The sequence below is a fragment of the Antechinus flavipes genome, chromosome 3 (assembly GCF_016432865.1).
Source record: "Antechinus flavipes isolate AdamAnt ecotype Samford, QLD, Australia chromosome 3, AdamAnt_v2, whole genome shotgun sequence".
Classification (NCBI taxonomy): domain Eukaryota; kingdom Metazoa; phylum Chordata; class Mammalia; order Dasyuromorphia; family Dasyuridae; genus Antechinus; species Antechinus flavipes.
The window spans coordinates 321,891,485-321,914,080 of record NC_067400.1 but is presented as its reverse complement, the minus strand read 5'-3'; the positions used below and the strand labels follow the sequence as shown (position 1 = coordinate 321,914,080).

The window sequence follows — 22,596 nt, the reverse complement described above, 5'->3', positions numbered from 1 at the left end:
CTCCTTTCCCCAGGCTTTCCCCTAGATGGCAAGTAGTCCAATATATGTTAAATATGGTAGAAATATACATTAAATCCAATATATGCATACATAATTATACAATTATCGTGCCACACAAGAAAAATCTAATCAAACCAAGTTAAAAAAAAAAAAAGGAAAATAGAAGCAAAATAAAATGCCAGCAAACAAAAACAAAAAGAGTGAGAATGCTATGTTGTAAACCACATTCAGTTCCCACTGTCCTCTCTCTGGGTGTAGATGGCTCTCTTCATCATTGAACAATTGGAACTTTTTTGAAACATCTCAATGTTGAAGAGAGCCACTTCCATCAGACTTCATCATCATATAATCTTCTTGTTGCCATGTTGCCATCTCCTGGTTCTGTTCATTTCACTTAGCATCAGTTCATATAAGTCTCTCTAGGCCTCTCTATTATTTAGCAAGACATGACTGATGATTAGAATTAGATATTATGTCAGTCATTATTTTTCATTAAGTGACAACTGAAAAATTTTCATACTAAAATACACACATCAGAACATCCTGGAAGATGAATCAGTAAACTACTGGAACCAGATCATTATTATAAACCAAATGTTGCCCATATTTGCCTTGGACTTTTATCCATAAAAACTTAACACTTTAAATAGATATTAACATACCAAATACTTAAAAGTTAGGTGGAACAAAGCACTTTATAAGGACATAGGAGAGAAAATCAAAATCGTGGGAATAGGTTTGCGTGTAAATATTATTCCAGTTGTCTTTTCTGCTATTAGAGTTATACTGAGAGTACTCAGGATGAACTTAAATCCTAATATTTTTATTCATGTACAGGAAAGCAATTATTTTGTCTACCCATCTGTAAAACATGAAATATTAAGAAATAATAGACTAGCGACTTGCCCAGGAAATGAACTATATCTCAAGAGAAAAGAACAAGTTAACATCTGTTTTGTACTTTCAGATTTGCAAAAGATAGATGTGAAAATCTTATCACTTTAGAATGGGGCATACAGCTGGATTTTAGTTAACAGTTTATTGAACTGGGGCACATAGGTGGCGCAGTCGATAGAGCACCAGCCCTGAAGTCAGGAGGACCTGAGTTCAAATATGGCCTCAGACACTTAATACTTCCTAGCTGTGTCACCCTGGTCAAGTTTTTCTGGGCACTTTTCTGACTCTTAGTTTCCACTCGGCTTGAATAGTGTTATCCCTCAAAGATTGCCAGTATCATCCCTTAACAAGCATTAACTTTCATAAGACTCAAGACAATGGTTTTAGTTCAGGAGTTGTCAATATTTTAAGTGGACTGTTTTAGGCAACAATAACAGCAACAATAGCTAACATTATAGCACTTACTATGTGCCATGCATTATACTAGGTACTTTATGATTATTATAATTTCATTTGATCTTTACAGCCAACTGGAAGGTAGGTATTATTAACTTCATTTTACAGATGAGGAAACTAAGGCAAATAGGTAAAGTAACTTTCCCAAGGTCAAACAGTAACTGTCTGAAGACAGATTTGAACTCAGGTCTTTCTGATTCCAGAGCCAGTGCTCAGTTCATTGTATTATGTCAAATTGGAAGGGAGGCATTTCTTTCACATATGGAATTATTTCTGGACTTAATGTTAATGTTTCTTAATTTCCATTTAAATAATTTAAAATTTAAAAATAAAATTAGCACAATTTTTTTTAACAAAATAAAAAATCTAAATAATAAGTGTAATCCTTGAGTTGAATGCTCTATCCTGTTACAGATTTCATGTAACCTGTAACAGGACTTCACTTTTCTGATAGTTCTCATAGTTCCCTTCACATCAAACAGTAGTGTTCCCCAAGAATTGTCACAAATTTCTCTTATAAGGATCCACTCTCACAAGGCTCAAAACATAAAAGTCTTATTTACAACTTAATGGACACATAAAGGACTAACATAGGTAAGACCAAAAATTCCCATGTTTTATAGTATAGCTGCAATGGGAAAGGGCGGGGAGGTGGAAGGGATTTTCTGTGTAGCTACCTTTATCTGCCATCAGGTGGTGATTAAACCCCAACAGTTTCTTTACTACTTTTCTTTAGTTAGCCTTCTTTCGATTTAGTAATGACAACACTGCAACTTGACTTGTGGTCCTTTGTAATTTAGGTCCTTTGGTAACATTTCTGCTGCTGTTCTCCAGCAGGTGGTGATCTTTGCTTATGCTAAGAAATCAGTTTCTTTCACCCCTGGCCAGTATGCATCAAGTACTTGGGAGCTTCTGCTTTTTCTTCATCATTGTTTACGGTTCAAAAATATCCTAGACAAGAGTGCTTCTGATTTAAAAAAAAAAAAAAAGAAAAGAAAGAAAAAAAAGAAAAGAAACTTTTTCTCCTGTATCTTGATCCCATAACACTATCCTCCTTTGTCAAAGCCTCTTATACATTAAATATTTAAACTTTTCTCTTCAACCCTACATTGGTTTTTGGAGGCTGTTTGTCTTCTTCTTGTATCAGTACACTCTGTTCTCATTAGCTCCTTGAGTTTTGTAGTTCAGGAGCTATTTCATTACTGATTTCTTTTATTTTACCTTCCTCTATTTTCCTTCAGGATATCTAGGTGGGCTTAGAGTTTCCAGAAGGAGAAGGGAACGGAATAAAGCTAACAGATTTGAGGGTAGAAGTTTGAAATCCTCTTGACAGAAGGTAGAAATGGTAAAAGTTCCCATCTCTAGGGGAGAAGATTAGATTTTAAAGCTTAATCATAAGCTGTAAACTTTAGTTCCTTTTTTATCCTAGTTAGGCCTTTCAGAAACTCAAACTGTCAGGCCAGAAGTTTGGATAGAAGATACATGTAATTTAGTAATCTGGTTGACCAGTTTGACTGATAATATATGTGTGTGTGTGTGTGTGTGTGTGTGTATGCACATTTTTTTTAATTCTTCTTGTCTTATGAGATCTTATGAGAAGAGCCATTAACTCTTAGATCTAGGCTAGATGAGACCTTAGAGATTATTGAGCATAGCACCCTCATTTTATACTTAGAGAAACCAAGGCTCAGAGATATTAAGTGATTGGCTCAGGTTGCTACAGAGCAACCAAGTTGAAGTGACAGTTTGAATCCTAGTCTTCTGATTTACTATACCCATACTAGTTCCATAAAAAAGCTATAGCAAGCAAGTAAGTAATTCCTCTTACTCTTGGCTTGCCTGAGGTTATTTGCAAGTAGTATAAAAAAATGAGTACAAAGGAAAACAATATACAAGAGAAAAAGATGATTAATGGAGCAAAATCCAAGAGAATTTTGAGTACATTGGACCTTCAGGAAGAATACCTTTTTCTTTGAGAGAAGAGCAAAATAGGATAAGATGAGTGAAGATATAAACTGAAAAGATATAGAAATCATTACCTCAATTTCTTATCTTTCAGTAAAGAGGGATGTGAAATCATCTACTGAGAAATAAAAGTAAGGCACAAGATTTTGAGCCAGCTCTGTAAGGAGTGTTTTAGAAAATATAAAGAGAAATGACATTTGCTATTCTTTGTGCTTATACAAATGCTTTCTCTTATTGTTTTTTTCTTAGAGCATGTATGTTATAAACCTACTCTTCCCTTTTTCCAATTTATTATTTTAGGGGCAACTCAATAAAACTGGATAGAGTGTTGGGCCTGAAGTCAGAAAGACTGATCTTCCTGACTTCACCTTTTGCTTTAGACACTTACTATGTCTGTGTGACACTGGGCAAGTCATTTAACCCTGTTTGCCTCAATTTCCTCATTTGCAAAATGAATTGAAGGAGGAAATGGTAAATTACTCTAGTATCTTTGTCAAGAAAACCCCAAATGGGATCGTGAAGAGTTGGACACAACTGAAAAGAATTGAATATAAATTATACATACATATCTTTTATACATTAGTTTACACACTCTCAAACTTAATCACCTTATTTTTCTATTTTCTTCATTAAACAAATCCCATTCCCATTTAGAGCACATTTTCATATAATTATAGATGGCTTTAATTTCTTTATTGAAAATTCTGTTCATATGCTTTGTCAATTGGGGAATGACTTGTATTCTTATAAACTTGACTCATTTCTTTATATATTTTAAAAATGAGGGCTTTATTGGAAACATTGACTGTTTTGGGATATTATTGGAGAAGGGGAAATTTATGGCCAAAGAAGAACTAGAGAATGGTTATTTCCAATTCTTAGCTCTTAGAAGTGCTGTTATAAATATTTTGCATCATATGGGGGACTTTGTATTGATGACTTTCTTAGAGTATAAATCTAATAATGAAGTTTCTAAATCAAAGGATATGGACATTTTACTCACTTAATTTGAATAATTTCTAATTGCCTTCCAAAAGGGTTGTACCATTTTGCAGCTCTACCAATAATGTATTAGCATGCATATCATATCTTTCTTTGCATATCGTTTTTTTTCAACAAAGTATTGCCAAAGAAATCAATTAATAGCTTTAGCAAAGTTCTGTGTTACAAAATAAATTATCAAAAATTCACAGTTATTTTATGTAATAAAAAGCAATAATATAAAAATAAATTACATTCCAAATAACTAAAAAATACATAAGATATCTGGGCATAAATTTCTCAAAGCCCACAAAATACTTAAGTATTCCTTAAGAAATAAAGGACAATAAGTAGAGGAAAACTCGGTGCTCATGTCCATTATATTGCTATTTCAATATAATTTAAGATGATAATACTACTAAAAGTTATGTACACTTTTAATGCTATATCACTCAAATTAACTAGAGGACATTGTACAGTACTTGATTTAAAAAATAACAGCAGGCATTTGGAAAAACAAAAGATCTAAAATATCAAAAGAAATAATGAAAAGAAGTAATGGTAAAGGAGGACAAGCACTATAGTTAATAACCATCTGCTATTAATTAAAGAATAGAGAGATAGATTAGTGCAGCAGACATGAGAAATTTAGAAACAGTACAACTCAGTAGCCTATTGTTTGATAAAGTGGAAAACATAAACTACCTGGGAAAATACTCCTACTTGGAAATAAGAAAAATAGTTTGTCAGAAATTAGGCTTAAAATGCTTACACTTCACTCCTCAATGTATTCTAAATGGTTACATGACCTTAATGTTAAAGATATATTATAAACAATTATAACCTCTTGAAACTATAGGTAAGAATGCTTTTTTCTTCATTTAGTAGTACTTTATCTCTGCCCCCAATTACATAGTTTTCAATATTCATTGTTTAAAGATTTTGGGTTCTCCCTTTCCTTTTTTTTCTTCTCCAAGACAGCAAGTTATTCGATATTGACTGTAAACATACAGTCTTGTTAAATATATTTCCATATTAGTCATGAGGTGAAAGAAAAGTTTTTAAAAATGGAAAATAGTATGGTTAAACCTACATTCAGATTCCATAGTTCTTTCTCTAGATGTGGACAGAAAATGCCTCAAGTCTTTTGGAATTGTCTTGCATCATTATTGCTGAGAAGATCTAGGTTTATCATACTTGATCATTACATGTTTTTTGGTTTCCTGGTTCTTGTTTTCCTGGTTTTTATCACTTCACTCAGCATCAGTTCATGGAAGTCATTTCAGGTTTTTCTGAAATCTGCTTCTTCCTCATTTCTTATAGAACAATAATCTTCCATTATGTTCATATAACACAACTTGTTCAGCTATTTCTCAGTTGATGAGCATTCATTCAATTTCTAATTCTTTGCCCCCACAAAAAGTGGTGTTATATATTTTTTTGTATTATGTAGTTCCTTTTCCATTTTTTATGATATATGAGATCCATTCTTAGTCAAGTAAAAGATAGAGGTAATTACAAAAGCCAGAATGAATAACAATAAGTTCTTAAAACTGAGAGTTAATATTAATGCACCTTGAAGGAGAGTGGTCAAAAGAGGGGGAAAGTGTTTCAGATTTCTCTAATTTTTTTATTCTAAAAGTTATAGAATTAATAATCTGTTGTATTCATAGCCATTATTTATTCAGTCGTTTTCTAGTCCACTGGCACTCCCTTTGCTTACAAATCTTTCCTACCACACAAAGAGCTCCTATGAATATTTTTATACATAAGGGGGGCATTTTTCTATGACTTTCACATCTTTCAGATAAATTCCTAGGGCATCAAGGAAAAGAATATATTGACATTTCTAGTATTATGCCAAATCGTTCTCCAGAAGAATTCGTCCAAAAGAATGGACCAATTCACAGCTTTAGAAGCAGTATATTAGTGTATTTATCTTCCCATAGTCCCCTCAACATTTTTATTTTTATCATCTTTGCAAACCCAGTGAGTGGGAAGTGAAACTTAAGAGTTGCTGTAATTTACATTTCTTTGATTATATTTAGAATGTTTGTTCATATGAATGTTTTGTATGGCTATTTATATTTGCATTTCTTTTGAATACTGTGTGGGAAACTTTGCATCTTTTGGTTTTTCTTGAGTGTCAAAAAGGTCTTACTACTATGTTATTATTTTTTTATTATAGCTTTTTATTTACAAGATATAATCATGGGTAATTTTTTAGCATTGACAATTGCAAAACCTTTTGTTCCAACTTTTCTTCTCCTTTCCCCCACCCCTTCCCCCAGATGGCAGATTGACCAATACATGTTAAATATGTTAGAGTATAAGTTAAATACAATATATGTATACATGTCCATACAATTATTTTGCTGTACAAAAAGAATCGGACTTTGAAATAGTGTACTATTAGCCTGTGAAGTAAATCAAAAATGCAGGCGGACAAAAATAGAGGGATTGGGAATTCCATGTAGTGGTTCATAGTCATTTCCAAGAGTTCTTTCCCTGGGTGTAGCTGGTTCAGTTCATTACTGTGCTATTGAAATTGATTTGGTTCATCTCATTGTTGAAGAGGGCCACGTCCATCAGAATTGATCATCATATAATATTGTTGTTGAAGTACATAATGATCTCCTTGTCCTGCTCATTTCACTCAGCATCAGTTCATGTAAGTCTCTCCAGACCTTTCTGAAATCATCCTGCTGGTCATTTCTTACAGAACAATAATATTCCATAATATTCATATACCACAATTTATTCAGCCATTCTCCAATTGATGGGCATCCACTCAGTTTCCAGTTTCTGGCCACTACAAAGAGGGCTGCCACAAACATTCTTGCATATACAGTTCCCTTTCCCTTCTTTAAAATCTCTTTGGGATATATTGCTATTATATTAAAAAAACAATTTAAGGATTAGATATTTACTTTCTGAAAAATTTCCCAGATATTAATTTACTATTTTTCTATGAGACTTTAGCCATGAATAAATTTCCTAATTTTCTTATATTAGTTCCTTGAAGGTGAGAGTTGGCATCTCTCCATAACATCTGAAAATTATAATTAAAAAAAAAATCTATCATCTAGCTTTTAAAAGTATCTACTTAGTTTTTTTGATTAACTAGGTCATAGTAGAGGAGAGAATGAGACAAAATGAGAACCCTCTGCCATTTCCCATCTCCCTCTTACCAAAAGTATGAGTGAATAGAATATCCTATTTTAATTTAAGCTTTCCTTCCTATATGGATTATGTGTCCTCATATTTTTAGCCCTACTGCAGACAAAATAGATTTTATAAAGTTTCAAATAAAGGTCACCCCCTTTGTTGCATTTTTCCAGGCAAAGATTTGTTGTGATAGAATTACACTCAGGCTGTTTAACAATTCTTTTAGCTGTTCCCAAATAGGTCAAATACAGGATTTTTGTTTAAAATTTGTTTCTTTGTAGAACTCTCAGACAAAAGGGAAGAACACATTTCTGAAGTGGTAATTTACATCTATAAATGCTATAATTTTTTCAGCTATTTTTATTTATCCCTAATATGTGTAAGCATTCCTCTTAAATACATGGGGGATATAATGTATGGACATAGTTTTTTGCCTCTTAGGAAAGTAAGTCTGTTGGAGGAGAGAAGGCCTACATAAAAAAGGTGAAATTTTAATAAGTTATGTGAAAGTTCAGAGAAGGGAAAGATTCTGTCTTAGTGAGAGAAACCAAGAATCCCATGGAAGAAGCAGCAGGTAAATTGATTCTTGAAGTATTATTAATTGGTCAGACGAGTTTAGGAGGATACTTATACTTAGGAAGAAGACTAAGTTTTAAGAGAACATAGTGAGCTTGATTTAGGATATATTGAGATTAAATATCAACAGAAAGGCTACTTGATTTCTCCCTTTAATATTTTTTGAGGGACTAAATATCTATATTACTATACTGCATAATTAGTACAGTTTAGCACTTTATTATTATCAATACGTAATGCTATTTGATATGATACTGTCTCATTCCATTATTTAATTATGTATCTGCTTAACATATATTGGATTACTTGCTGTCAAGGAGAGGGAGAAGGGAGGAGATGGGGGGGACATATGGAACACAAAGTTTTACAAGAGTGAATGTTGAAAATTATTTTTGCATGTATTTTGAAAAATAAAAAGCTATTATAAAAAACCAACAAAACCCATATATATCTTTGTTTCTGACTACATGTTGTTGGATTAAAGTTATATCTTATGCTTCCATTTTTATTCCATGGTGCTAAATTTATACTAGTTTCACAGAAAATAATATAGTTGACATTTTTATAAATGCTTTAAGTTTTTAAAAAACATTATGTGTTTTGAGGATTTTTTTTTTTTTTTTGAAGCACGAAGACTTTAAAAAATTGTTTTTCTCTTCTAAATTCTTTCCCTTCCTTTCTCTCTTCCTTGAGAAAGAAAAAAAAAAAACAATATCCATTATAAATAATGTATAGTTAAGAAAGCAAATTTCTACATTAGCCATTTTTTATGCCTACCACTCCAAGAGTGAAAAATATATAAACTTAAGTTTACACTCTTAAGTCTATAATTTCTATCTGGAAGTGAATAGTATATTCTATCATAAATTCTTTGGTATTGTGATGAATCTTTTTGTTGATCAGAGTTACTAAGTCTTTCAGAATTGATTTTCTTTATGATATTGCTAGTACTGTAAAGATTATTCTCTGGGACCAATTCCTCCTTGGTCTAAATATCTTTCTTGATCATCAGTCTCTTTTTCTGCTGTACCAGAATCAGCAAATCTTGTTTTTTACTTTATTGTATCTTTCACTAGTGGTGGGATAAGGGATTTGTGAATTTTAAGTGAGGATTAAAATGAATTACTGGCCCTAAAAAATGTTTGTCTTTTACTGTAATTTATGCAACTACACAGTAATAAAAATATATAATGTGGATAATTTTTAAATTTTTGAATATTTCTCATATTTTTTGATACCTTTTCTATGTAACATTCATTTCCAAATATATCTAACTCCTTCTCCCAGAGAGACACCCTTGAGACAAAGATTTTAAAAGAAATTGGGAGAAAAAAGTTAACTTGGCAAAACCAACTTAACACATTGACTATATCTGACAATAAATGCAATCTCATATTTGTATTGAAGGGAGTGAGATGAATTTTTTCAACTTTTTTTGAGACTTAATTATAATTATGCAACATTCAGTTTTATTTTCTCACTCTTTTTATGTTGTAACCTATTTTATCTATGCACACATGTATATGTTCCTGTGGGCCTAGTTTTCCTGGTTCTGTTCCCAATTGGTCAATAACTCAGCCTGTAAGCATTTATTATGACCCCCTACTCTCTGATTCTTTGCTACTACAAAAATATCTGATATGCTGATTTATGAGTGCTTTTTAAAAACTTAAAATACTTTAATTTTTTTTCCAGTTACATGTGAAGATAATTTTTGACGTTTACTTTTTTTAAGATTTTGAGTTTCAAATTTTTCTTTCTCCCCTCCCCAGATAGCAAGCAATCTGATAGAGGTTATGCATATAGCATGACAGTCATTATAAATACATTTTCACATTAGTCATGTTGTGGAATAAAAATCAGAACACAAGGGAAAAGCCACAAGGAAGAAAAAAAGAAAATGAAAATAAGTATGCTTCAATCTGCATTCAGTCTATTTAGTTCTTTCTCTGGATGTGGATCACATTTTCCATCCAGTCTTATTGAGATTGTCTTCGATCACTGTGTTGCTGAGAGGAGCTAAGTCTATCATAGTTGATATGAGAACTTTCTTAAAGGCAGCTAGTTAACACAATGGACAGCTTGAATCTGGAGTTAGGAAGATCCAAGTTCAGATTTTGTCTCATTCAGTCACTAGTTATGTATCCTTGGGCAACTATGAATTCTAACACTTGACTATTTCTCAGACTTTTTTTCTCAGTGATTTTTTCCCATTTGCTGAATTTAAACAAAACCTCAATTATTTTGATTTGCATTTATCTTTTAATGATTTGAAAATATTTTCATATTTTAAAATTCTTTTCCAATTTTTGTTGAAAAACATCATTTTTATACTTTGATGACTTGTCAGAAGAATTTTTAGAAGAATTATTAAAAAGTTATTCATATAATTTCCTATCTTTTGTGTTATGACCTAGTTAACTTCTTACTTTACCCCATTCTCTCCTTGGCTTTTTTTCTTATATAGCTCAATAATCCATGAAAATGAACGTAGCATGTGTTGATTAACATTCAGTCTTCTTAGTTTTTTTCCTGGATGCAGATGCGTCTGTCAATTTAGTGTCCTTTCCTATTGGGAAATTTGGAGTTGTCTTTTCCCAAATTCTTCTTACTGTTAGTGGATTATACTTTTCTTTAACTATACAGATAAGAGGTTTAATGAAGTTTTGAATGTTTAAAAACCCAGATTCCTCATCATTATAGGTTTTTCGTTTTAAATAATGAAGCTGGACTATTGGAGTACTTTGTGAATGAACAATCTAGAAATCAGAAGCCCAGAGGTACTTTGCATCTAGCTGGAGCTGTAATATCCCCCAGTGATGAGGACTCTCATACCTTCACTGTAAATGCTGCCAGCGGGGAGCAATATAAACTCAGAGGTAGGATATGAGTGCTTAAAGTGAAAATTAATGTGGTGTTTTGTTTTTTTTTTCACTTGAGGCCACTCCCATTTTCTTATATTGATTTGCTGCCCTTTTTGTTTGTTTCCCTTTGTCTTTGGAGAACAGAAATGAATGAATTAATGAATTATTAAGCTAGTTGTGAGAATACCAAATTCTGAACTTTTCTTTGAACTTGAATAAACTGAATAGTGATTTTATAAATCTTAAGAATGATCCTTTTTCTCCCAAATCTGTCCTGATTGAACATATAGTTTGAAATCTAAAAAGACACAGTATCCCCAAATACTTTGAGCTACTTTGTTTATAATACAAAAATCTTGTTTTGTCTTCAAGTGACTCAACCACTCTGTATAATCTCTCTTTATGTTGAGAATTATTTTCTGTATGCACAACAATATCTAGCTCCCATGTTAGGGATGATTGTTTTTGGAATTTGAGTGTAAATTTTTGGTTTGGTGTTAGTAATTTAAACTCTCCTTCAGTGTTATAAATATTCAATTGTTGATTAAATTTCAGAGAGATTTAAAGGTAAATAACTTTTAGGTTGTCTTTATTAGCCACAGATGCTAAAGAACGACAACATTGGGTTAGCAGACTTCAAATATGTACACAACATCATACAGAAGCTATTGGAAAGGTATGTGAATTGGACTGCAATCTTTATTGATGAAAATAGTGAAAGAATATGTTTTTGAAGAGTCTCAGGATACTTGAAATGTGATTTACTTACTAATATTTATATACATTTGAAAGGTAATATTCTAAGAAGAATGAAAAAGAAGAAAAAATTGAAACATAAATACACCTAAATTTTAGTTTGGTATGTGTAGTTTTCTTCTTCTAGAAGTTTTTAGTGTAACGAATGATCAGAAAATTTGGAGTATTCAATGAACATAAACATTTGAAAGATGTTCATTTAGATTTTATTTTCCTGAATTATTGTCTTCAGTTATGGTTGTTGAAGACATGATATTGATTAGTTGAATTTTATCTTTCCTTGCTGGAGCTAAGCTAATTAAAATAATGATTTAATAGATTGAACAGCAAGTCTATGATCCTGATACCTATGTATGATACCTTCATTTTCTGTTTTTGTTCACTTGCAAACTGTCTAAGATGTTGCAATAGCAGTTACTGTATTGGTTTGAATATAGGTGATTTTCAAATATAGCCCATACCCCTAAAATTAGTTCTCTTTGAAAAAAAAAATGTCATGAAAAGTAGCATCAATTACAGTCCAGATTTGGATTTATTTTGCCTAATTTGGGGTGGGGAATGGAAGAATATAGCCTATATATGAACCAGAATGGAACTTCTGCTTTGGCTTCCTTAAATTGTACTATCCACAGAATTATATTTTTTTCACAATTTGAATAAATGGTATAGTGAATTTGAGGACCTATTTTGTTTTAAAAAATATTTTACTTTGCTTATCTAACAGAATAATCCTCCTCTGAAGTCTCGGAGCTTCTCACTTGCATCTCAAGGTAGTGGTAATTCTCCTGGGTCACAGAGGAGACCAAGTCAGAATGCCATTTCTCTTTTTAATGTTGGACATTCCAAACTGCAGTCCATGGGCAAAAGAACTCAGTTGCAACCTGACCACCTTGTGGAAGTCAGAGAGGTCAGTATGAACTAGTTAAGTTAAAGTATGCCAAAGAATATTTGCCCTTGGCACTTGTAATAGAAAGGTCTTTTTAACAGTTTACTTAAAGAGGTTTCTAGGATGCTCCAAATCACTTTACCCAATTAGCATTTTGAGAACATTGGACTATGTCTGCAATTTGGGGTTCCTCACTTCAGTTGTCTGATTTGTCAGTTTATTCTTTCTTAAGCTTAGTAAGAAGTACCAGGAAAAGACCAGATTATTATATATACAGGGTCCAAGCCATAGTTTTTTGGCAGGGAAATTTATCCATTGAAAACAAGGTAAAAAAAGGATAACGCAAACATTTGTTGGAATGTCAAGTGTAGTTCCAGGAATTATAGGAAATTAGTGGCACCAAAAGGAATTTTGGAGTTTGTACATTTCAGTGAAAGAGAATCCATTTGCTCATGAATCAGAGCCACCTACTTTTTCAGCTCACCTTATCCACATAGAACTGATAAGCATTAGCTTCTGCTGCCTCCATTTTCCCTTTTAGGGGCCCAATCTTGTGAGTACTGTCTGGGAAAGATGTGGGCTTTTCCTCTGCCACGGACAGTATAGACAGAAATATGTTCTTCATATAGTCTTTGAATCTGTACCCTTTCCATCATGGCTAAATATTATAGCAGCTTCCAGGGCCATGAATTCTTCTTGACAATCTGTACTAGGATTAGATAGTTCAGAATCTTGTGGGCAATGATTGGTAAAACAATGTAGACAGAAAAGCTTTCCACTAAATAAGTGTATAGTTTCTATTTAGGAGAGAATGTGAGAACTCAGAACATAGGGCACAGATAGTCATGTTGTTTGGTTTGGTTTTTCTGTAAGAATTACAGTGTGTGGATTTATTTCTTTTCTTTTAAAATTTTTCTTTTATCTGACATTTAAATTGGGAAGGAGGAGGTTATCTGCCAGAATTCTTTAACCCAACCTTCAGATTTCACCCTAAAGTTAGAAGTTAGGAAGTAGTCTTTTAAATTTCCCTTATCTACATCATTCAAACATAATAGTAAGAATTATGTTGTTGTGGAGTTGTTTTGGTCATATCTGACCCCATTTTGGAGTTTTCTTGGCAAAGATGCTAGAGTTGTTTGCCATTTCCTTCTTCAGTTCATTTTATAGATGAGGAACTCGGGCAAACAAGGTGAAGTGATTTATCCAGAGTTAGACAACTAGTAGGTATCTGAAGCTAGATTTGAACTCAAGAAAATCTTCCTGATTCCAAGTCCAGGGCTTTGTCCACTGTGCTATCTACTTGCTCAGTAAGAATATTAAGATAATGCTTCTAGATACTTAGTAGCTTATTAGAGATTTTTCTTAAAAGTAAAATGAAGAATGGAACATTGATTTTTTGTGGTGGTCTGACCAAGTGTACTGAAATATGAGATCTTCAATTCTGGGTTCTATGGCACAGTTTATGTCACCAAAGATTTTTATAGCTTTTATTGTCATAACACTTCTCTATTTACTGTGAATTTTGTAAACAAATAAAAAAAAATCTGTTCAGGAAAACAAAACAAAACAAAAGATATTAAGATAATAATTACTAGTAAGAAGAATAATAACTAGTGCTTTAGTTTTGCAAAGTGCTTTATCCATCTTTTCACAGAGAAAACTCCTACATGAAGGATAATTTTTACTATATATGATTTTAAGTTATTTTAGAATGCCCCCCTCCCCAGTAAAAGTCAACTATACTTTATGGATATTCTTTCTTCATAGTGATAGAAAGAGTAAATAATATTTAACAGTAGATTCACAATAAATAGAATACAAATATTTAAGATTTAAAATTAGAGATTTTCTTGATAGAAATAACTTTTTTAAATTTTAAGTTTTTTATTTTTATTTTTAATACACATTGCTTTATGAATCATGTTAGGAGAGAAATCAGAGCAAAGGGAAAAACCATAGGAGAGATTAAAAAAACAAACAGAAAAAAAAAGTGAATATAGCATGTGTTGATTTACATTCAGTTTCCTTAGATCTTTTTCTGGGTGCAGATGGCATTTTCTGTCCATTGAGATTGCTTTGGATTACTAAGAACTTGCCTTTTGTAGTTGATCTAACAGTAAATTGATCAAAACCTTTTTAAAAAATTTTTTTGAGCTAGAAGGGAGCTCAGAAGTCATCTAATTTTAAGTCTCTACATCATCTAATTTAATCCTCTGATTTTACAGATAATGAAACAGACTGAGAATAAATGACTTTCTAAGATCATATAAGTGAACTTCATTCACCCTGTAAAATTCAATGCTTTTTTCAATATATCTTACAGCAGTCTGAGTATTATTAATTCAGAATGTAGTAATGAAATAAAATTATTTACTTCTTAAATAGTTATACACATTCTTTAAAATCTGTCATTTTTTTCCCACCATATGCCCTTCCAATTTCTGTCTTTTTCCTTTTTCCTGTTTATCAAATTGCATACTGTTTCTCATTTGAGAATAAAATATTTCTCAGGAATTAGTTTGGTTACTATTGGGAAACTTTTAGGTTACTGGCCTAAAAAAAAATATCTGGAATTTAGAGATTCTTAACCTTTTTTTTTTTTTCCTTAGACCTCTTTAGCAGTTTGAAGTTTCTAGTGTCCTTCTTTGCTTTTTAGTGTATAAAATCATACAGTAATCACAAAGGAAATATATTGATTTATGGTTAGCAATAGATAGCTTTTTTAAAAAAAAATTCCCCATCACTTAATTAGTCAGTCTTCTAAATGGTAAAGTTAATAGCATGAAAGAATGTTATAAAAACCATGCCAGAGAGAGATAATTAGTAATATATAGTGCATAGAACATTGGACTTAGAGTCATAAAGATCTGAGTTTAAATCCTGCTTTGGTCACTAAATATCTGTGTGACAGTGGTCAAATCACTTAACCCTTTGTGCATCAGTTTTCTTATCTATAAAATGAAAGGATTTTACATGATCTCTAAAGTCCCTTCTTGCTCTAAAACTGTGAGCCTGTTTACATTTTTAGAAGAGAAGAGAATGTAAGCCTGAGCCTGTTATACATTTTTAGAAGAGAAAAGAGTGAGTTGGAAAGGGAACTTTCAAAAACATTGTTTTTTATCTATTTACTTTCTAAAGGGACATAATTTCTTTTTTTTTCTAAATAAATATCATGAATTAAAAAAAAAAAAAACCTTTCATTTTTCAATCCTCTCCTTCACCCAAAATACCAAAAACCTAAAGAATTATTATAGTTAGTAAATCGAACAATATGTTGGCAACATCTGATATCTCATATCTCAGTTTTTACCTAACTGTGTACTCATCCTAGAGGTTAGAAGCACATAATCACCCTTCCTCTGAAGTTAAAAATCATTGCTCAGATGAGGTCAAACTGCACTGATCAGAGTTCTGAAGACTTCATTATAGTTTTTTTCCCCAAACATTCTTTTCATCATTGTATAAATTCTTACTTTGCTCTGCATCAATTCATATAAGTCTTCCAAGTTTTTCTAAATTATTTGTATTCATTGTTTCTTGTCAATTAGTTTAGTCAACAAACATTTTTTAAATACTTACTGTATGATAGATTTTCAACTATAGTATAAGGTCATAATTGTTAAAACTATCTGGTTAAGAAATAGAAAAATGAATCAATGAAACAGAATAGAACATACAATTTACAGCTGCATCTTTTGTATTTTAAAATTGTGAAGATTTTAAGATTTTGGGATAAGAATTCATTATTTGGGGAAAATTATTGGGGAAAACTAGAAAAAATTATGGTGGAAATTGGGCATACATCAATATATTACACAATTTACCAAGGTAAGCTTACAATGGAAACATGACCTAAATATAAGGAGAGATATTACAAGAAAATTTGAAGAACTTGGAAGTTTTGCCTATCTCATTTATGGATAGGTGAATAATTTGTGAATAAAAAAGAGATAGATATCAGTGTAATGTGTAAGATGAATAATTTTTATTTCATTAGATTAAAAAGGTTTTGTACCAAAAAACCAAATGTAGCCAAGATCTGAAGGAAAGCAGAAAATTGGGGAAAGGAGGGTCTCTTATAAAGACCTCATATCTCAGCTATATTAAACTTTGTCAAATCTATAAGAATGTGAATCATTACCTAATTGATAAATGTTCAAAAGATATGAACAGGCAGTTTCCCAGTGAAAAAATAAAAACAATTTAGTCATATGAAAAAATGCTCTAGATCATTATTGATTAGAGATAAGCAAATTAAAACAACCTTGAGATAACATCTTACACCTATATCAGATTGGCTAAAATGATTGAACTGGAAATAAATGTTGGTGGAATGTGGAAAAATTGGAACATTAATACATTTTTGGTGGGATGGTGAACTGATCCATGTTATGGGAGAACGGATTGCAATTATGTCTCAAGAGTTTTAAACTGCCCATATCCTTTGACCTATTTTCAAAGATGATTATATGTTCTAAAAAATTTATAGTAGCTCTCTTCATGGTATCAAAGAAATGGATGTTGCATAAACAAATTGTGGAATGTGATTATGATGGAAAACTACCATTTCATAAAAAATAAAGAACCTGATGATTTTAGAAAAACATGGATAGGCTTGTAGAAAGAAATGAACAGAACCAAGAAAATATAGTGTATAGTAAGAACAAGATTGTTTTAAGAATGACATTGAGTAACTTAAAATAAATTTTACTTATTATAAATACTCAAATTAACTACAAAGCTCATATGATGGAAAGCACTATCTTTATCCAGAGAAAGAACTGTTAAATAGAAGTATGTATGGAATGGTTATGTATATATGTATTTTTAAAATATATGTAATACAATATATATGTACATATAATACTATATACATATATATATATTTTGTATAATGTATATATGCATACTTGTGTATGGTATAATGTATAGCTATCTCTAGGGTAGGGTGAAATATGAAGTAAGAAGGAAGAGAAAAAATTTACGTGATAACTTTATATATTTAAAAGAAATAGCAAATTGTACATAACAGATTTTTTGGTTTCATATATGATCATCTCTTTTTTTCTATTCAACTATGTTATTGAAATGCTTTTATTTGTTAAGAATAAAATAAAAAAAAATTGAAGGGGTGAAAAACCCCAATAGTAGACATAGTGCTGAACTTGAACTCCGGAAGACCCAAACTGAAACAAAACTTACTCATTGTCATTACTTGACCTTCAGCAAGTTCCTAAATTTCTCTTGTCCTTCAATTTCTTCGTATGTAAAATAAGGGAGTTGGACTCCAAAGTCTCTTGGATTCCTCCCATCTCTGAGTCTGTGAATCTTATGAGCTGACAGAAACAAAAAGCTTAGTAATTTATAAGTTACTGAAATATTTGAAGTAATTAAAACAGTCATTTGCAAACAAACAAACAAAAAAAAACCCAACCTTGGTGAGTAGAGGGGAAAAAAGACTGACTATGCAAACTTTATCATATATAGCAATTTAGGTAAACATCTCTTTATTTTTCAACCTTGGCTCTCTGATTTTTCACAGAGGCACATAGAAATTAATGTTACTTGCTTAAAGATTACATAACTGGTTCAGTGTCAGCTCATGATTGGAACCAAGTGCTTCCTGTCTCTGAGCCCAGCACCAATATACCACACTACTTTTATTTTTCTTAATTACAAAAATTTAAAATTAATTTGAGAATAATCTTTCTTTGATTTGTTGGTGCTTTCTTAATATCATAGTCATTTCCCAGTATACTTTGCTTTCCACTCCTAAACTATCCATTTTATAATAGAAAAACAGTTTGTAGGATTAATGTAGTTTCAGTATTTGCATTAAACAGGCACAGTTTATTACTGCTCAAGAAAAAATAAGACATAAGGGAAAGAGGAAACTCAATGCATAAAAGTATTACACAGTTAACAAACATTATGGCCACCAAAACAAATAAATAACATATATCATCACCACTCTAAGGAAGCACCAACATCTGAATTGCTTGGCTGGTAGGACCTGTGGTCACAGTTAGTCAGAATGGGAGCCATTACCAGACAAACTGTAGAGTATTTCCGAGCTGAATCCTCAAAATCTCTTTCTGTTAAGGGGTTTTTATAGGCTGAGAACAAAGAAGACTCTGTGCTAACTAAGTATTTTCATTTGATATGGGACTCTTGTGATGTAACAGCCTCCAAGGTACAGGATGCTCCATCATAAGAGGCCTACCTTAGAGAATGTTTGTTCATTCCTTTATGAGGACTGTTTACTCAAGGAATTAGCCAGCTTTCTGGGATAAACACAGGCTTGCAAATAATCAATATACAAGAAAGAATGAGCTTCTAACTTCTTTGTGCTTTCCTGGCATTTCATCAGGTAATTTGCAAACATGTTCTCATGTTCTCAACAAAAAGTTACACAAAAGATATGTCCAAAACTCACAAATAAGATTCCTTACTCATTAGGACTTCTTTCAAAATATCCACAATGTCCTCATTTTACATTATATGCAATATTCTTTACCTATAATTCTCTACTTTGTACTAAGAGGAAAGTGGGATGTATTTCACTCTTTGTTCATAGACACTAAGATTTGACTGCCTTTTAGTCTTGTATTCATTTACATTATTGTCATTGTTGTGTAGTACCAGATCAATTTTTTATGTTAATTTAAGACATCATAAAAATTTTATGACATTCATGTATGACATTTAACTATTTTTTAATCTATGGCCACTCACTTTGTTTTTAATTTTTTCTGCTACAAAAAAGTGTAATTTAAAAGAGAAACTAATAAAGTATTTGACTCCCTGAAAGTTAGCATAGACCAAACAAAAATTAGAGACTCCATGAAGCAGTAAGATACAGATCAAAACCAATAGACTAAAAAAAAAAAAAAAGTAAGACAGCTAACTATCTTATTTTATTTAAATGTAAATATGTAAAAAACATGTCCAGAAGAGATCATTTAAGGATTACTTGGGATTCCTTGAAAACCATAATTTAAAAAGTATAGATGCTATATTTTGAATCTCAGGATAAAAAGATGAGAACTCTTCAGTCATTTCGTGAAAAGAATTTTAAAAGGAGAAGTCCCAGCAATGTCATAGCCAAAGTCCAAAGACCCCAGGTATCAGGTACCAAGAACCACAGTCAAATTCATATAAGACCTGGCAGTTTGCACTTGAAGCAAGAAGAGCTTAGAAGGCAGCATCTCAGAAGACAAATGTTAGAGCCTTACCACAAAGAATTACCTTTCAGAAATGAGCATCATCCTGTGGGGGAAAATGAACCATTAATGTGACAAGGAATTTTCAAGTTAAAAGTGAGTACTTTGAATTGCAAACAAGAAAAATGTAAAAGGAACACATAGTGCAGGAAGGAGAAGGAATGAGGTGGTGGAGTAAGGCAAGGAAAATAATCAGATGAGGTGTGTGTTTACCTAAATTGGATAATTTAAATACACTCAAATACTGACAAAATCAACTTCTTGAACCTGAAGAGGAAATTAAAAAGAAAAAAGTAAAAGCAAACAACAGAAATCTAAGGAGGTGATCCAGTTTTAAGGACAGAATGTGGTATATGAATACAAGTGAATATAATTGTACCATTAGAAATTATTAATAATTAATTTTTAGAAATTAGAAAAATATTATAAAGATTCATTTACTATGAGCTGATTAAGAGACTTGGAGAAAAGGCAGCAAAATTATAAAGAAAAACAACTTTTGAAAGACTTAAAAAAGAACTGATCGATTGATTTGCCAGAAAACTTAAGCACAGAGAAGTTTTGTAACTTGTCATATGATGTTAAAACACACCATCTTACTTGTCTTCTGAGATACTTGTATTCAGATCAAGAAACAGTAATTTTTTTAAAAGCTTTTTAGTTTCAAAACATGCATGCATGCGTAACTTTTCAACATTGATCCTTTGAATAGCCTTGTGTTTGATTTTCCCCTTCTCCCCACCACCTCCCCTAGATGGCAAGCAATCCAATATATGTTACACATGTTAAAATATGTTAAATTCAATATGTGTAAACATATTTATAAATTCTTTTGTTGCACAAGAAAGATCAGATCAAAAAGGAAAGAAAATGAGTAGGAAAACAAAATGCAAGTGAACAACATCAGATAGAGAGTGAATGTTATGTTGTAATCCATAGTCAGTTCCCACAATCCTCTCTCTGGGGTATTTGGCTCTCTTCATCACAAGATCATTGTAGCTGGCATCAATCATCTCATTGTTGGAAATAGTCAAATTCATCAGAATTGATCATCATATAATATTGATGTTGCTGTGTACAATGAGCAGAAAGTTCTGCTCATTTCACTTTGTATCAGAAGAAGCAGTAATCTAAAAGAAACAGCACCTGATTGGCTAAGATTGGGAAAGGAGTCAATAAGGTTTTTTATTACTTTATTTATTTAACTTATATGCAGAATTCATCATGGAAAATGCCAGACTGGCTGAGTCATAAACTGGAATTAAGGTTGCCACAAGAAACATCAACAGGCTCTGATATGCAGATGATACCACTCTGATGGTACAAAGTAAGAAAGTATTAATAAGCCTCTTGATGAAAATTCAGGTTCAATTCATCTTTAATATTTTCTTTAACATTAAAAAAGTAGTAAGATCATGGCAATATATTCCCATCACTCCTTGGTAAATAGGAGGAAAAGAAATGGAAACTGTGTCAAATTTTATATTTTTCAAAGTACAGAGTTAAATAGTTCAGAGATTACTGTAGATGGTAATGATTGCCATGAAATTAAAACATGCTCCTTAGAAGGAAAATTGGCAAATCTGTCCAGCATAACAAAAAGCAGAGATAATTCCTTGCTGACAAAAGTTCTTATATGGTTTCCTCAGTGGTATCATGACTGAAAGTTGGACTATAAGGAAAGCTGAGTTCCACAGAATTGATGCTTTCCAGTTATATTGTTGGAAAAAAATTTTGAGAGTCCCTTGAACACCAAGGAAATGACATCAGTCAGTATTTAAAGAAATTCAGACTGTTTGATGGTAGGTCAAATTCTGAAGCTTAAATCATTGGACCATATAATGAGAAGAGTCATTGGAAAAGACCATGATATTGGGAAAGTTTGAATGCAAAAGGAGAAGAGGATAGTGGAGAATAACATGGAAAGAGAGTGTCATGGGAGCGACAAATGTGAACTTAGACAGGTTTCAAGAAATAAAAGAGCCTTTAGTACATAGTCCATGAGGTCACGAAGAGTCAGACATGACCAAGTGACTGAATAATAGCTGAAATGCATCTCAAAGCCATCCAACACCTGGTTCAGAGCTATTTCTACAGATCAGGAGTAGTAACAGAAATCAGATTTATGTAATGTAGGATTTTATTCCCATTTTTCTTGTTTAGCACTCACTATAAGATTTTTTAAAAACTTTCCCAGATTTTCAAACGTCAGTGCCAAAAATGAGGAAATGGAGAACTTTGCCAGAATTGTGCCGAAAGTGCCAACTTCAGAGACCATCTCATTATCACATTTGAAGGATTCTGAGAAAGAGATTCCCTTGCTACTCTTTCTGAGAATAAGTATAATTGGGCTTTGTTTATTCATAGGTTTGAAAATATGGAACATTCCTTTTTAATTTAGAAAACAATCAAAGATTATTAATAATGATTTTTTTTTTCTAGATAGTATAGTTTGCTTATTCCTGTAACATTTGAAGCCAGTGAACTGAGTTTTCTCTGTTACTATACCATGATTCTCCATATGCCTTGGCTTCAGTCCAGATACCAAGGTCCTAGAAGAGAAGGAAGCTTCATTTCTTCTGATGTCATTCCCTATTTATCATCTATTAATTTGTCAGACCTTAGTCATTTTAGACAAACCTCCTTCTGATTTCTGTATCTTCCTTAGTTGGTAATTATATATATTTATGTATTTATGTATGTGAGTGTCTGTCATTTGCTTTATTGTGTCAAACAGCAGACTATAGTGGAAAAAGACACTTGAGAAAAGAGAAAAGAGATTTCTGGAATTCGATATTCTTATATGAATTTTTTTACTCAGTTT

The 22,596-nt window shown here is 31.8% G+C and overlaps 1 protein-coding gene across 1 annotated transcript in view; it reads left to right on the top strand.

Moving 5' to 3' along the window:
- The window catches only part of OSBPL11 (oxysterol binding protein like 11), a 98,637-nt gene that overhangs the window by 28,245 nt on the left and 47,796 nt on the right, over positions 1 to 22,596 (top strand). The window contains exons 3-5 of the mRNA XM_051985480.1: positions 10,747 to 10,922; positions 11,504 to 11,583; positions 12,388 to 12,570. Of these exons, the coding sequence (XP_051841440.1) occupies positions 10,747 to 10,922; positions 11,504 to 11,583; positions 12,388 to 12,570 (439 nt within the window). The remainder of the gene's footprint in view (positions 1 to 10,746; positions 10,923 to 11,503; positions 11,584 to 12,387; positions 12,571 to 22,596) is intronic.